The 16,479-nt window shown below is 47.9% G+C and overlaps 1 protein-coding gene across 2 annotated transcripts in view; it reads right to left on the bottom strand.

Annotated features, from left to right (window-relative positions):
* Positions 1-1,227: 1,227 nt before the first annotated feature.
* CRTC3 (CREB regulated transcription coactivator 3) overlaps positions 1,228-16,479 on the bottom strand; it is a 145,754-nt gene continuing 130,502 nt past the window's right edge. Inside the window, exons 11-15 of one of the 2 annotated variants that reach the window (XM_053581942.1) lie at positions 13,157-13,383; positions 8,443-8,643; positions 8,278-8,358; positions 6,898-7,000; positions 1,228-6,497 (exon numbers count right to left, since the gene is read on the bottom strand). In XM_053581942.1, coding sequence (XP_053437917.1) covers positions 6,289-6,497; positions 6,898-7,000; positions 8,278-8,358; positions 8,443-8,643; positions 13,157-13,383 — 821 coding nt within the window. In that variant the 3' untranslated portion in view covers positions 1,228-6,288. Of the gene's footprint in view, positions 6,498-6,897; positions 7,001-8,277; positions 8,359-8,442; positions 8,644-13,156; positions 13,456-16,479 lie in introns of both variants that reach the window. The other variant, XM_053581941.1, reaches the window with a different exon arrangement.

Consider the following 16,479-nt stretch of genomic DNA (forward strand, 5'->3'; position numbering starts at 1 on the left):
TCCTCATCCTAAATTGCAGGTTGTCAAGAGATGCCATCTGCAGTTGAAAGAATGAATCCAGTCACCTAATATTTTTCTTTCTTTTAGAGAAATAATTTGGGAGCATAAAAAGAAGCATAATTATTTGCAGCTTGGCAATCTCTCCAGTTACATTTAGCTTTCCTTTTGTTATGTTAAATTTAAATACACACAGGAGCCATTTTTTTGTAAACATTTCTAACCATTTCTCCATCCTTTTCTCTGAAAGTGAGTGTAAAGAGATGTCTCCATAGACCTTCTCTGGGGGTCAGCCATGACTATTTCTGGGAGTGCTGGGTCTCTGGGCTGCTTGAACATTTTGTTTTTGGTGCTCTTCAGTATCACCTGAACTTCTTATAATGGGAATGCACTACTAGAAACGCACTAAATACATTTCTGGAAAAGAGGAAATCAGTGTGCTCCTTTGCCCCTGTGGGTCATCCCCAGGGTAGGCTCAGAGCCCTGCTCTGCAGGCTGAGGAGCGCCATTCATTTCACCGGTAGTCCAGCCTGGGGGAGCTCAAGGCGGGACGTGTGTGAGAGCCTGACACCTCACTCAGATGTGATTCCGAGCCCGGGAATCAGGTGCTGAGGCCACCGCAGAGGCAGAGGTCCGGCCAGGAGGCTGCGCGTTCCCAGCTGAGAGGCGCATGTCCGCCGTCCTGCGATCCCAGCTGCACGGGGCTCAGTGGAGCCTGTAACACCCCAGCTTTGTCCCCAGGTCCAGAGGTGTCGCTGGCGCTGTCAGGGTGGTCCGGAGCCTGAGAGCCTCTCCCAGAGTCTCAGCCCCATCTAGTGTCCGCGCGGGGACGCGGCCCCGTGCAACAGCTTGGCCTGCGACCGGATAGACTCGTTAAGCTAACAGGACCAAAAAAGGTCACTTTAACACATTCCTCTCAGTGTTAAGGTATGGTGATTTATTTTATTTTATTATTTTTTTTTTTATTACTTTTTTTTTTGTAGAGACAGAGTCTCACTTTATGGCCCTCGGTAGAGTGCCGTGGCCTCACACAGCTCACAGCAACCTCCAGCTCTTGGGCTTAAGCGATTCTCCTGCCTCAGCCTCCAGAGCAGCTGGGACTACAGGCGCCCGCCACAACGCCCGGCTATTTTTTGGTTGCGGTTTTGGCCGAGGCCGGGTTTGAACTCTCTACCCTCGGTATATGGGGCTGGCGCCCTACTCACTGAGCCACAGGCGCCACCCGGTATGGTGATTTATTAATACAAGTACACAGGTCAATGTTTCTAAAGCTCTGTGTCCTTAAGCGATTCTGTATGTCTTTGAAAATATGGCATATTCATGCGCCAAATAATGGCTACTTCCAGCAATTGCCATTTACTGTTTACTATGTTTGGGGCACTATTCTAAATGTCTGAATTGTGGGGTTTCATTTCACCCTCACAGCACCATGAAGGGGGATGCTCACTGTCCCACTTTATAGATGAGGACATGGAGGACACGGAAGCACGGAGAGATTAAGGCAAATGTGTCTGTCCTACTGCTAAGTTCTGAGGGCAGGTACCAGGCCAGCACAGGTGAGGGGGACAGGAAGGGACCCAGGCAGCCATCAGGACTCAGACTGGATTGGAGAGGTAGAGGAGGAGCATGCAAAACAGCTCTCCGTCTTAGGGATTGTGGTGGGGGTGTGATTTAAGAGAGGGAGGACAGCGTCACAGCTGGAAAGTATGGAGCACCTACTATGTTCCCAGCTCTGATGATGTAGAATACTGTCCTCATAGAGTTAAATGCATGCCGGTGCATACAGACCGATGAGGCAGTGAGGGGGAGTGAGCCGACAGGCAGGTGGGGTAAGGGGCTGAATGTGAGTGGACAGCGTGGAGGAGTGGACAGGCTTAGGGATAGCTGATCTGAAGATGGTACAGGATGCACATGGGTGACTGATGTGTGACCTGGGCTTACTGGAGCCCAAGAAAGGATTGGGAGGGGGCAAAGGAGTGGCCAAAGTTTAACTGTCAGGGAAGGGTCAAGTAGGACAGGGATTGACATCGGACAAGACTAGAATAGGGCTAGAGGAATCTGGCATGGAGTTGGTCAGAGGAAGTCTGCAGATAGGGGCTGTGGACGGGGAAGGGATGGGAGCTGTCCCCAGAACTATCTGGGGCTGAGGAAGGAGGACTGAGGCACATTCACAGGCTGACAGAGCGCTGGGTTAGAAGACAGTATGGCATTGGCTTAACAGGACCCCAGCAGCAAATGTGGTGGCAGGTCAGAGCAGCACTGAGCTGAGGGTGATAGGGAGGCCACTAACCGGTGGACCAGGCTGGAAGAGTAGCCAGGAGAGGACAGGTAGGCTCAGAGAAGAGGAAACAAAGGACAGAGTTCTCAGTGGGGTCAAAGAATGGGATGTGTGTAAACCAGAGCAAAAATTGGGGCTAGGGAAGTTGGGGGCAGAAATGGCATTTCTGTGTAAGATTTCAGGGGACAATGCCTTTATGACAGCAGTGGGTATGGTATGGTGGTTTGCTGTGGACCCCGCTGGGGCAGGGCTGGAGGCCAGCTTAGGACAGAACCTGAGGTGGACCAGGGTAGGGCAGGGGCCTGCAGGAGGCAGAAGGCTGCAGGGGAAGGAGCTGAGCGAGTGCCCCTGCAGGGAGAGAGTATGGCAGCGGGTGGGTTGAGGCCTGTTCACCTGAAGGCAGGCTGAGCAGGCAGGTGGCCAGAGGCCCCCACCTGAGCCTCACCTGGAGCTGAAGAAAAACACCAAATGCAGATACAACCTTATTGTGCTGCTTTTAATTATGAAAGTTGTAAAATGATGCATTATAAAACTGGGAAACTACTTCATACAAATTCCAATCTTTAAATATTGTTTCACAGGGACCCCCGGGGGTTAGCCCACTGGCAGGAAGTCTGATCAGCTGTTGTGATGACCCTGTCCGTGGAGCAACGGAAACCTGCTCAGAACCATGTGCACACAGACCAGGAGAGCCAAAGAGAGTCAGAGTGGGAACTGTCTCCAGATACATGCATGGACTTGAACAGACAACACCAGTTCAGGTGATAGATGGTAGACTCAGGAGAAATGAAAGAGGACAAAGGAGAATTTATGTTTATCTTGACATGATCAACTTTCTCCTAACACCTTACACCCTAAAACCATAACCATACAGGAAGGAAAAATGGAAACTGCAGGCGGGTTTAGTTTTGTACTGTTTAACTGCTAGTACGTGAGAGGGGCCCAAGAGGGATGTCTGGTGACAAAGCTGAGGATTGAAAGGTAAGTGTATTCTGAAGTATCATCCACTTCAAATGCTGAGGCCCACAATGGGCTTGTCCCAAAGGCAGCAGTGAGTGCAGGTTTGTGCTAAAGGGCGAGGCCACAGTGTCCTGGTATGTCCTTGAGGCACAAGCAAAGAGGGCTGTGTGATGCCCTAAGTCAGTGGTTCTCAACCTTCCTCATGACGTGAACCTTTAATACAGTCCAAAAGGGTCGCAATCCACGGGTTGAGAACTGCTGCCCTAAGTCTTCTCAGGATGAAAGGTGGGACTGAAAGATCTAAGGACGAACTTAATTCAGGACTAACCACACTGTCATCATCAATGTTATTTCCTGGAACCAGTCATTTCCCTTGAAAGCCTCCATTACCACAAGTCCCCTGGAGATGCCCCGGGGCCTGCAATTCATTTAGGCCTTGGGGGGGTCTCCTGCTGCCAGGCACAGATGCTGCAGAGTGAACTGGGCCCCGGACAAGATGCCCACCGGTAAGGCACTAGAGAAAAAAATGGATAATGCTGCAACTTCTTTTTCGAAAATCAAAACTCTTGGCTGGGCCTGGTGGCTCATGCCTGTGATCCTAGCACTTTGGGAGGCCGTGGGGGGTGGATTGCCTGAGCTTGCAGGAGACCAGCCTGAGCAAGGGCAAGACCCTGTCTCTAAAAATAGCTGGGCGTTGTGGCAGGCACTTGTTCTACAAGCTACTTGGGAGGCTGAGGCAAGAGAATTGCTTGAACCCAAGAGTTTGAGGTTGCTGTGAGCTATGACACCATGACACTCTACTGAGGGTGAAAGTGAGACTCTGTCTCAAAAAAAAAAAAAATAAATAAATAAAAAATTAAAACTCTTAGAACATCAGCACCACTCCCTGTCAGAAAAGTGAAATGGGATTTGGAGGTCTTTCATATAAGAGCTGGCTTCTTTCAGCACACTGAAGTGCTGGTAGCATTGCCACCAAAGGCTCTTTTACTTTAACAAAAAGTCACCCCCCTCTGAGATCTCAAGCTAAGGATCTGAGAGTTTAACCAGGAGTAAGGCTTGCAAAGGGAGGCCAACAGCCCTTCCCAGGGCAGGGATCTGGCAAAGAGAACTCCAGTTTGATGTCCCAATTCAGCAGTGAGTGACCTCTGGGCAGATATGAAGCAGCAGCATTGGGCGGACAGGGTAAGGTAGGGCAGAGAGGCACCATGTGAAGACATCTGAAAGGGCATCAGCAAGGCCTCTGATGGGACAAGGGCAATGAGCTGGAGAGGCTGACCAGCCCAGGGCCTTGTGACAAGACTCTTCTTGCTCTACCAGATGTGTCAGACTCATTGTGCTTGTCTGGGTGGCAGCAATCCAGTGACCATTGGGGACACTCCTAGGACTCTTGAGAGGGCAGTGGCTATATAAGCAAAGGTTCTGGTACCTTCTGAGCTCCCCTGTCCCCACCCTGCCTTCTCTTGCTTACGGCCTCCCCTTCAGTCTTGTCCCTTCAAATCCATCTGCATGTTGTGATTCGGAGGCCACCTCACCCAGAAAGCCGGGAGGCAGGTGGTGGTGGAAACCTGCCCAACTATTTTAGGATAGGGTGTTAATGACTAATGGCAGCTCCGTGAATTAGGGCTTTCTTCTATTATAAATTATTTCTTCAACCTCAAAGAATGAATCTCTACATAAGGTGATTTAGAGGATTAGAAAGGAGAGATCTTTTGAGGTGGGGGCCTGGCCAGGATCCCTCAGCCCCACACCTAGGTGGCCTTAGTTTGCCTGGATGTACTGAGAAGGTGGCATCACCTACTTGCTGTGGAGCGCAACCTGAGGAGTGCAGGGTACCCAGCCAGACCGTAAATCTGGCCCCCAGGTGTGAAAATCATATTAGAATGCATGCTCAACCACAAGCATGAGGGTTAAGAAAAGCTAAAGGTCTGAGAGGAGCTGGCAGGGGATGGGGATGGGGACGGGGACGGGGACAGTGAGAAATTAGGCTGCCTCATGGCACAGCAGATTCACTCAGCCATTCACTCACACGTTCCACACACAGATCCACAGCACTGACCCTGCTGCACCACAGTATGCCAGGCACTTGCTAGGTACCAGGGCTCCTTAGGGAATAAGGAACCATCCCTGCCCGAGGAGCTTACAGTCCAGTGTGGTGACATTTCACTCCTGGTCCACAGAGACACAGCTCTGGGGAGGGATGGGGAAGCTCAATTGCTGGGTCTGGTCAGCAGCTCCTTGCACTGGGCTCAGGAGGAAGCTGGGGCTGTCCCCGTCTGCAGTTTGTCAGGAAGATGTTGTGTGTCGGTGAGACTGGCACCTGCCCCACCTACCCGGCTTTCTTCCCCTGCTACCAGGGAGGAGCGCCGTTCTGTTCAGGTTCATCTGGTGCCAGGGAACCCTTTTTACCGACTGGGTAAAACCGTCTTGCTTTCCTCCTGACTTTTAGGAAAGGTGTGGTGAAGCAGCAGAAACAAGATTACAACTGGGAGAAAACACGTTTCTCTTCGGTTTGCCTAACCCAAGCCTGTCCTTGAACTGGTGGTGGAACTTCTTCCTCTGAAACAGCCCCAGCTCTCTGCTCAGCTCTGGAATGTCCCCGACTGGAGGGCACCCTACCCACGGTCAGGCTGGAGAAGGCCTGTGGGTTGGCCATGCCACTCGCCCGTGCCAGGTCCTCATCAGTGCTGAGATCAGTGGCTCTGAGGCTACATGGTGCTGCCTCACCCCATCGCACAGTATTTTCTACTTTTACATGGTGACCTACCAGCCAATAAAAAGACGTGAGGGGGTGAGCTGGGCTGGCAGTTTGTAGGCAGCTCTTATGGCACTTCTGTCAGCGCAGGCCTATGGGGCAGCACGTCACTCCGTGGTGGAGAAGCAGCCACCGCATTTGAGGTGGGATCTCTCCTGAAAGCCTGGAGCTGCATGTAGGAATGGGCTCCTTCCCATGTCAAGGTGACTAAAGCCCAGGGGACCAGCTGGGTCCATTCTGTCCCATTCTATTATGTTCCGGCTGTTCCAGAAAACAATTCTCCTGTCTGGTCACATTCTGTTCATAGCCGGTCAGCTCGAAATGTGTCTTCCACAGAGGGGTCAAGCAGGCCCATGCTGGAATCACTTAGCATGCTGAGTCCATCCAGGCTCAGGGGCTCAATTTGGAGCTCCTCTTCCAAAGGGAACACAGTGTCCCCACTCAGGCCAACGTCCTGCATGCCTGCCAGTGCACTGCTGAGGTCCTTGAACAGGCTAGCACTTGAGTCCTCTGCAAGGGGCAGTGAGGGGGAGAACAGTGAGGTTAAGAGGCTGCAGGCCTCACTATAGGTAGATGCCCCACGCTGTCCCTATCTTCCTGACCAGGACAGGGAGCACCCACGTACTGACCACTCACAGTCCCATAGCTCTTGCCCTAGAATCTACAATCTTTTCAGTCAGTTCCACAACTTCCCATTTTTGAGGGTTTTCTCCTTCTGAATGATCGCCAATTACCCGAGACTAAGTGTTTCAAAAAAGGCCCTTTTCCTCCTGCCCCTCAGTATCCAGGCTGGACACCGGTATCACAGACAGTAAAGCTGAGACTCGGGACTCCCATTTTTTTGCTTTAAATGGTGTATCTGTTAAAACAGCAAAACAAAAACAGTTAAGCTGAGGGGTGGCCCGCTCACCTGTTGGGATGGTGTTGGGGAAATTCCCACAGTTGGAATAAAGGTTTGGTCTCAAATGAAACAAGTCCTGTGGCTCCCGGGGACCTTGTTGTACCAGGGACACCTGGAAGCATCAAGAAGTCACATTGTGAGGGAGGAGCAGTCTTTGCTTCCAAGGAGTGAGTGGGTAGTAAAATGTGCTCTAGAGTGAAACCAGACCAGTCAGCTGCCTCAAATCCTCTTCTTCCTAGACCCCCAGAGAGTTCTGTTGCTATGGTAACACACACAGAACTGGGCAGGCAGATGCTGGAGTGAAAAGGTCCCTGAGATCACAGTGCAGGCAACTTCCCTGTCCACATACTGCCCAGCCCAAGGGACTCGGTGCTCATGGCTTCTGTGGCCCCTCTGAGCCTCAGACATCTCTTCTCCTGGGCCTCACTCTCATTCGGCTTTACAAATAGCTATTTGTGAGGACCCTTGGAAGGCTCCATCAGGAACCAGGTAAGCAACAGACTCTCTTCTTCTTTGGATTCTAGAAAATTGAGGGAGTGGAAGCCTTTCCCTTCCATATTCAGAAGGGAGACCCTAGGTAAGCACCTGTCTCTGATAAAGCTTCTATGAGGACTGGTTTATAAATGAAGGCAATTTTAGCTGATTTCCCTAAAATTAATTTTCTAAGCCATTTTTTCAAATGTCTCAAAGGTAGGAGTTTCTACCATTTTTCAGGGAGACACTGATTCTCACCTAGACCAAAATGGGCTCTTTAGAAAGCAGGGCAGCAAGGGCCGTTGGCTCTTACCACAGGCTTCCTTGCAGCCTTCCCAGGAGATAGCTAAGTGTTCTACTACTGCTATTATTAGGTTCCGGAAACTGCTCGACCCTTCCTTCACTCCTTAATACATCCCAGTGCCTAATCTATACTTACTGAACTCTATATTGAAAACAGTGTTAGGAAGCAAGTAGACAGGAAAGGAAAGTGGCTATATGAAGATGTCTTGTGGAAGTCCTCCCTAACTCCCCGACCACACTCTCCTAGGAGGCTGTTTTGCAGGAGCGCCAGGCAGGCCCTTTCCAACTGACACTGGGGCTGGGAACCCCTTCTGTGCCTGTCTCCTCAGTGTGAGCTGATTAGTTGGCTGCTGTCCCTTCTGGTTCTATGATTCTAAAAAGAGTGTTGTCAAAATTCTTCTAGCCCTTTCCCAAACAGTTCCTTTGTGAGAACTGGAGCTAAAAGGCAGCCCGCACCAGCACAGGGCATGGAGGTGCAGGCTCTCCCAGCTGCGGCACACGTCTGAGACCAGAGGGTGAGTGGCTGATCCATTTAGCTGTGCGTTCCACACACCGAATAGCCTGGATGAGCAGGTTATGCACCATAGAGGGGAGGCAGCAGCAAGCACATACCTGCTGAGAGAAGGCCAGGCCTGGCCTCATGGACTGCTGGTCATAGCCCACATCCAGGAAGAAGTTGGTCAAAGGTGAGCCCTTCAGGGAACAAGGAGGTGACCATTTAGCTCAGAACTCAGAGCACAGTGTTTTCTCCTCACCGAGGCTGCTACTGGGACTCACCTGGGAGTTGAGAAGCTGGAAGTCTGGCTGTGGCAGGGAAGAGGCCACCTGGGGCTGCTGGGCAGTGGACTCCCGGGCGTGGGGCTGCTGGGCCAGAGGCTGGGGGTGCTCAGGGGATGAGGGGTATGGGGGCGGTGGGGATACTTGGGCTGGGGCTTCTGTGGGCAGGAAAGGAAGCTGGCTTTGATCTGAGGACACCATCTATAATACAAACAAACGCCACCAATTAGCTTCTGAGTTTGTAGAGTAAGTCTGTTAGGATTGGGGAAATGTCAGAGTGAGAGGAAAGCTCAAGCTCCCTCTGTGGTGTTCTCTGCAATGCTGAGAAGCCTGTCTCTGCTTTTTCTTTTTTTTTTTCTGTGTATTTTCAATGCATTTCCTGTTTAATGGTGATTTCTATTGTCTTAAAAAACAAAACAAAACAAAAGAAAAACCAGGCGGCGCAGGTAGGGTGCCGGCCACATACACCCAAGTGGCGGGTTCGAACCCGGCCCGGGTCAGCTAAAACAACGACAACTGCAACAACAACAAAATAACTAGGCATTGTGGCGGGGGCCTGTAGCCCCAGCTATTTGGGACTCTTGGGAGGCAAGAGAATCACTTGAGCCCAGGAGTTTGAGGTTGCTGTGAGCTATAACGCCATAGCACTCCACCCAGGGCAACAGTTTGAGACTCTGTCTCAAAAAAAACAAACAAATAAAACAACAACAACAACAAATAACCCCAGCCAATTTAAACAATTTCCTCTCAGTTTTCTCATTGATATTCATGTTTCATTTCACATTTTTACATCCATGACTTCTGGTTAAAGGTGAAGACTGAAAAAGGCACTGAGCTCTGCTGTCTCCCCAAACCCTAATGAGACACCAAAACAACATCCAACAACAGCAAGCGACGGCAGCCAGACTGAATGGTAATACTGACATTGTGACTAACACAAGGACAGAAATTCTGGGAGAGAAGAAAGTAGCAACAGAATCTGAAAATAAAGAGCGATGGATAAGTGGTGACCAGCTCAGCAGAATGTAGTGCAATGCCAAGCTGGCTGTGGGGAGAAACCAAGAGGCAGTCTAATCTCCATCAGTAAATCCTGACAAGGATCTGAAGCTGGGGACAGATGGGAACAGGGCATCTGGTTGGCGTTCCTGCAGGGAGAGGGTTTCAGAGCCATCCTCACCTGTGTTTCCAGCAGCTGCCTCTCTGCTGCAGGCCAGGGCTGAGGGTAGCACTCTGAAGAGTAACACTAAGGATTTTGGAGCTTTGGGGAGGCCCTGTGCTGAGAACACAGAGTTTATAAGAAATCTTGTTATTTAAACTTGAGATCTCTGCCTTTCTTTCCCAGCTTGGCTCTCAGTATGCTGGAGTCCAGGCATACGCTGAGATGTCAGGTTAGAGCAGTGTCTTTTAGGGAATTTGACGAGCCCATGAGAAAATCTTAAAACTTAGGATATCACATCAGAAGTTCCCCAAGGAAATGACCAGGCTAGATTATTTTACAATGAAGACCACACTCAACAACCCCACCACGTACGCAGAACTACCACTCATCTTCTCAGTGTCCTGTTCTTAAAGAGAGGCAGAGGACATGACCACCAGGCCCAGAGAGAAGCACCTGAAGAGACCATGGCAGACACGTAGGACAGAAGCTGAGGAAGGTCTGTGTGGAAAGAAGCTGCCAGAAAAAACAAAATTATTAGCACTGTATTTAGGCTAGTAAAAAAATCTTTATTTAGAGCAGCGCCTGTGGCTCAGTGAGTAGGGTGCTGGCCCCATATACGGAGGATGGCGGGTTCAAACCCTGCTCTGGCCAAACTGCAACCAAAAAAAATAGCCGGGCGTTGTGGCGGGCACCTGTAGTCCTTGCTACTCAGGAGGCTGAGGCAAGAGAATCACCTAAGCCCAAGAACTAGAGGTTGCTGTGAGCTGTGATGCAGCGGCACTCTACCCAGGGTGACAAAGTGAGACTCTGTCTCAAAAAAAAAAAAAAGAAAAAAATTTAAATTGTAGATATTTATTGAAATACCTATAATGTGTATCTCTACATATATATTTTTTTCAAAGTAGGGGTATGGATTAAATAAGACAACACTGCTGATCAGTGTTAAGGCCAGATGACGGGTCTAGGGGGTTCATTACATTAGCTCTCTACTTTTATGCAATTTGGAGAAATTCTTTTGCAAAAAATAAAAAGAAATCAGAACGAAAACTGCCACTAAAACCCTCAGAGAAAAAAAGATGACATTGCATCTGTATGATGCTATTAAAAAGAAACATTCAGAGAACAAGAAAGAACTGGAAATTTAAAAATGAGAGCAGGAAAAAAAACTCAACGGAAGGGTTAGAAGATAAAGTTGAGAAGTTCTTCCGAAAGTTCTCTGAAAGCAGAGCAGAAAAAGTGGGAAAAGAAGAAAGAGAAAAAGTAAGAATAGTAGAGGAAATGTCAGGATACCTAACAGTCATACAACAGGAATTCCAGAAAGAGAGAACAAAGACAATTGAAGGGAAGAAATTACTGAAGAAATTACTTAAAGATGATTTCCCAGAAATGAAGGATATGAGTGTCCAGACTGCAGGAACCCACCAAACATCCAGACAGAGCCACATCAACTTGAAGTTTCAGAATACTGGGGATAAAAAGAAGATGCTACAAACCTCCAGAGGGGAAAAAAAGGAGATTTCATGCAAAGTATTAAGAATCAGAATGGCATTAGATTTCTCTAGAAACTAAAAGGCAATGGTCAATACTTCTAACATTCTAAGGGGAAATTATTTCAAAGTTAGAATTCTATATATCTAGCCAAAGTATTAATTAAATGGCATGTAGAATAAAGACATTTTTAAGTCATGCAAGATCCTGGAGGATTTGTTTTTACATTTATTGAGAGGAATAGATGAATCAATAACACAGATACCTAGACCAAAAAATAGTAAGGCAGTTATTAACTCTGAGGAGGAAAAAAAATGTTCCTTTTGTTATTTCATGTGGTTCAAAAACACTAAACACTGAGCATTGTTCCAGCCGTTTTCTTTTTTTAGTAGAGACAGGGTCTTGCTACATCGCTCAGACTGGTCTTGAACTCTTGGCCTCAAGTGATCCTCCTGCCTCAGCCTGAAAGTGCTGGGATTACAGGCGTGAGTCCCAATGAAGAAGGTGGAAGAGGCTGCTGGAGAGTTCAGAGAGAAAAAAGCCCAATCTTTGATGATAGAATGTCATTAGATAACATCCAACACCAAAAATGATATGGTTACATCAAAGAGACTGGCTAGTTACAATGATTGAAAGTGCCACCTCTAGGCAGTGAGAAATATGGTTGGTGGGAACAGGTTAGTTAGACAGTTGTTATTCTGTAACAAGCCCTTTGGAAATATTTGGCTTTTTATTTTTTATTTTTTTGTAGAGACAGAGTCTCACTTTATGGCCCTCGGTAGAGTGCCGTGGCCTCACACAGCTCACAGCAACCTCCAACTCCTGGGCTTAAGTGATTCTCTTGCCTCAGCCTCCCGAGTAGCTGGGACTACAGGCACCCGCCACAACACTCGGCTATTTTTTGGTTGCAGTTTGGCCGGGGCTGGGTTTGAACCCGCCACCCTCGGTATATGGGGCCGGCGCCCTACCGACTGAGCCACAGGCACCGCCCAATATTTGGCTTTTTAAACTATGTGTATGAATAACATTAATTTTTAAAATCTAAATATTAAACAAATAAAAAATCTAAAAGGGGATTCTTTCTACCCATACACCCCTTAAAATATAGCTAGAAAACAAATACTTTATAATCTGCCCAAAACAAAGGCAATCTAATAACATAAAAAGAATCATTAAAGAAATTATGAAATTCCCTCTTACCCTCACATAATGAAGGTACCATACTAGTAATTGGTAGAGAGTGACTAATAACATGATCTTCTCACCCTCTTGCGGTGCCTTGCCAGCTCCTCCATACTAAATCATTACTCATCTATGGTGAAGTGGTGAATAGTTAATGATGTCATAATGTACCTAGGGTGCGATCAATAGGTTAAAAGTATAGTCACTGATTATTATGGTCAGGAGAACCACCCTTAAGAGTTTAGAATAGAAAATCAACAAGTCTGGAAGTGACTTTCAATGCCCGTTATTTCTGTAACGGGTTGTGACTTCAAAATGTGCCTCTTTTCCCAATAGATTTCTCTTAGTCCTTTTACAGAGATATAATCCTTATCATACCTAGTACTTCATGAACAATAAAAGTATTGTTCCCCAATCTGTAGCTATAATTAGGGAGGAGGTCTAATCCAACATCAAAGCTTCGGGAAGGTATTAAATGTTTTCTTTGATTTTTCCCTGTGCCTTAATGTACTTACAGAATTGATGACTGATTTTTTGTACCAGTTTTGAAGTCCTAACCTGGTTTCCTTTAGCTATCTTAGACACATCTGAATTGCATTTTGCATTTTTACTGTTCCCCTCAACCCCAAGTTTGAGAGTTATAGTGCCTGCAACTTGTTCAATATTTACTTAAGAGTAATCAACAGCAAATCTGCTATTAGAAAATCATTAATGCATCTGAGTTGTTCACTCTGCTCTGATCTCACACTTAAGTGAGAAGTGATGGGATGGAAGACCGCTGGATACTAGGGGTAATAATGGATGTAATCCCAAATAGCCCAGAGGAGGAAAGCAATTCTCAAGTGCTTTAGTCTGTTTAACTGCAGTTTGTGTGTCTGTGTTTACCTGGGAGGCAGGGTAAGGGTTCAGTGGGCTGGTTGACAAGAGCTGTCTGCTGAAACCTTGAAGTGCTTCGGGGCCAGGGGAAAGTGTGAGCGGGCTGACGGGCGGCTGTCTCCTCCGAGAGGGGCCGCTGAGGCTTGTGGTGGAGAGAGATGGGTTGCTGAGAGAGAACAGCCGGAGTGAGGGGTGCAGAGCGGATGCATTGGCAACAGGTGTCTGGTGGTGGCTGCCTAAAGAAGAGGAAAGTGCTGTCTTGTTGAGCGCAGCCTGGATGGAGGGGTTACTCCGAGAACTCTGGAGACCTAGAAGAAAACAAATTCACATGTTCCTTGTTATAACTTCTGACTAAATCTTTTTTTTTTTTTTAGAGACAAAGTCTCACTTTATTGCCCTCGGTAGAGTGCTGTGGCATCACCCAGCTCACAGCAACCTCCAACTCTTGGGCTTAGGCGATTCTCTTGCCTCAGCCTTCTAAATAGCTGGGACTACAGGCGCCCACCACAATGCTTGGCTATTTTTTGTTGCAGTTTGGCAGGGGCCAGGTTTGAACCCGCCACCTTCGGTATATGGGGCCGGCACCCTACTCACTGAGCCACAGGTGCCTGACTAAATCTTTTGTATCTCAGAGATTAAAGAAAACTTCCTAGTGTCATATGTGATGGCAACTCTGATGTAAAGGAGCTCCTGGCAACTCTCCCATGGGAATCGCATCAGATGTGCCAACAGCAAAGAAAGGCCCACACCACCAGAGAGGAAGCCAGAGGGCAGAGGCTGGTGTTCAGTGCGCTCCACTCAACCCAGGGGAGTGACCCTAGTGCCATGTGACATACTCTCATTAGAGCCCTTGTCTCAAGCACACTGCCAGGTCCCCTGCTGCCACTGGAGGAGATCCTTTCACTGAGAGTGTGGTTCTCAGGAGCTGCCTGAGAATACATTAGGGAGTCGCAGGAAGGAATGCTCCTGTTCTCTCCCACTCAGAGGCCCTCTCTCTCTTTCTCTCAGGAAATTGATCATCACAGTCCGATTCCGGGGAAAGGAGGTTTTTTATTTTGTTTTATTTTAATTATTTCTTTCTTTTTTTTTTTTTCTAATTTTTTTTTGTAGAGACAGAGTCTCACTTTATGGCCCTCTGTAGAGTGCCGTGGCCTCACACAGCTAACAGCAACCTCCAACTCCTGGGCTTAAGTGATTCTCTTGCCTCAGCCTCCTGAGTAGCTGGGACTACAGGCGCCCGCCACAACGCCCGGCTATTTTTTGGTTGCAGTTTGGCCGGGGCCAGGTTTGAACCCGCCACCCTCGGTATATGGGGCCGGCGCCTTACTGACTAAGCCACAGGCGCCGCCCTATTTATTTCTATTGTTAAATCATAGCTGTGTACATTAGTGCAATCAAGGGATACAATGTGCTGGTTTCATATACAATCTGAAATATTCTCATCAAACTGTTCAACGCAGCCTTCATGGCATTTTCTTAGTTACCGTATGTAGGCATTTGTATTCTGCACCTACTAAGTTTCGCCTGTACCCATTCCAAGATGCACCGCAGGTGTGGCCCCACCTATCACCCTCCCTCCAGGGAAAGGAGGTTTTTGCTGGTGCTTTCTTTACTTGGGGGGAAGAGGCTAATTTTATCATGAGCAAGAAAGTTTAGGAAAGGCATTTCTACCACGCAGGCTGCCAGGGCACAAGTTCCATGAAGTCAGGGACACTGTCCCATGCCCTGCTGGACCTTTAGCATGTGGCACAGGGCCTGGTATGGAACAGCTTTGCTCGTGAGCTAGTGATTCTGCCTCTGCTGTATCTGAACTGGCAACCCCACATCCTCAGTCTCCATTTAGCCTCCTTGTACCAGCAGGTGGAGTGAGCAGAATTCTGTGTCATTTTGTGTCAATACTAAAAAAAAAAAAAAAATCAAGCTTTAGGCTGGGTGCAGTGGCTCATGCCTATAATCCTCGCACTCCGGGAGGCTAAGGCTGGTGGATTGCCTGAGCTCAGGAGTTCGAGACCAGCCTGAGCTGGAGTGATACCTCGTCTCAAAAAACAGCTGGGCGTTGTGGCGGGTGCCTGTAGTCCCAGCTACTTGGGAGGCTGAGGCAAGAGGATGGCTTGAGCCCAAGAGGTTGAGTGAGGTTGCTGTGTGCTATCACACCAGAGCACTCTGCTGAGGGTGACAGAGTGAGACTCTGTCTCAAAAAAAAAAAAAGAAAAAAAAACATGTGGCACTTGTAGCTCAAGGGGATAAGGCACCAGCCATATACACCAGAGCTGGTGGGTTCGAATCTTGCCCATGCCTGACAAACAATGACAACTACAACCAAAAAATAGCCAGACATTGTGGCAGGCACCTGTAGTCCTGGCTACTTGGGAAGCTGAGGCAAGAGAATCGCTGAAGCCCAAGAGTTTGAGGTTGCTGTAAGCTGTGACGCCACAGCACTCTACCCAGGGTCATAGCTTGAGGCTCTATCTCAAAAAAAAAAGTAAAAAAAAAATCAAGCGTTTGTTAAGAGTTATAGAAATGAAGAAACAACAAAACTAAGCATTTTGACCTGGCAAAATTATCTTTAGAAGGTTGGAAGTTATCTATGATAAAACTCTTATGTAGTTCCACTCAATAATCTGCAAAAAGGCCAGAGATTCTCAGTTAGCTCAAACAATAATTAGAGCTATAGATCTGATTTTAAATTTTCTAAAAACTCATTCAGAAAGAAAGCTCAAACATCTTTTAAATACACGTGTGTGCACTTTAAGGAGTGCACTGAGACCATAAAAATTGACTCTGGTTCTGGCACGTTCTAGAAAGAATAAAGCGGGCGGCGCCTGTGGCTCAGTGGGGAGGGCCCCGGCCCCACATGCCGAGGGTGGCGGGTTCAAGCCCAGCCCTGGCCAAACTGCAACAAAAAAATAGCCGGGCATTGTGGCGGGCACCTGTAGTCCCAGCTGCTTGGGAGGCTGAGGCAAAAGAATCGTGTAAGCCCAAGAGTTAGAGGTTGCTGTGAGCCGTGTGACGCCATGGCACTCTACCTGAGGGCGGTACAGTGAGAATCTGTCTCTACAAAAAAAAAAAAAAGAAAGAATAAATCCATTTTAAAGACAATAGCCAATGATTAAACATGGAATTCAGTTTGAAGCAAAGTTGTCGAAGGCGGTACTGGGAAATGCCAGCTTTCCCAAGATCCAAGGGAGCCACATGCTGACACTTCTTTATTTCAGTGACCTTGGATGTCCCTGTTCATTGAGAATTTACCTATAAGGTGAATCGCTCAAACTCTGAATATTAAAAAGCCTAAAGGGTTTACAAGTTTCTATGAAGCAAATGAAGTAAGCCCA

Source organism: Nycticebus coucang, chromosome 2 (assembly GCF_027406575.1).
Source record: "Nycticebus coucang isolate mNycCou1 chromosome 2, mNycCou1.pri, whole genome shotgun sequence".
NCBI lineage: Eukaryota > Metazoa > Chordata > Mammalia > Primates > Lorisidae > Nycticebus > Nycticebus coucang.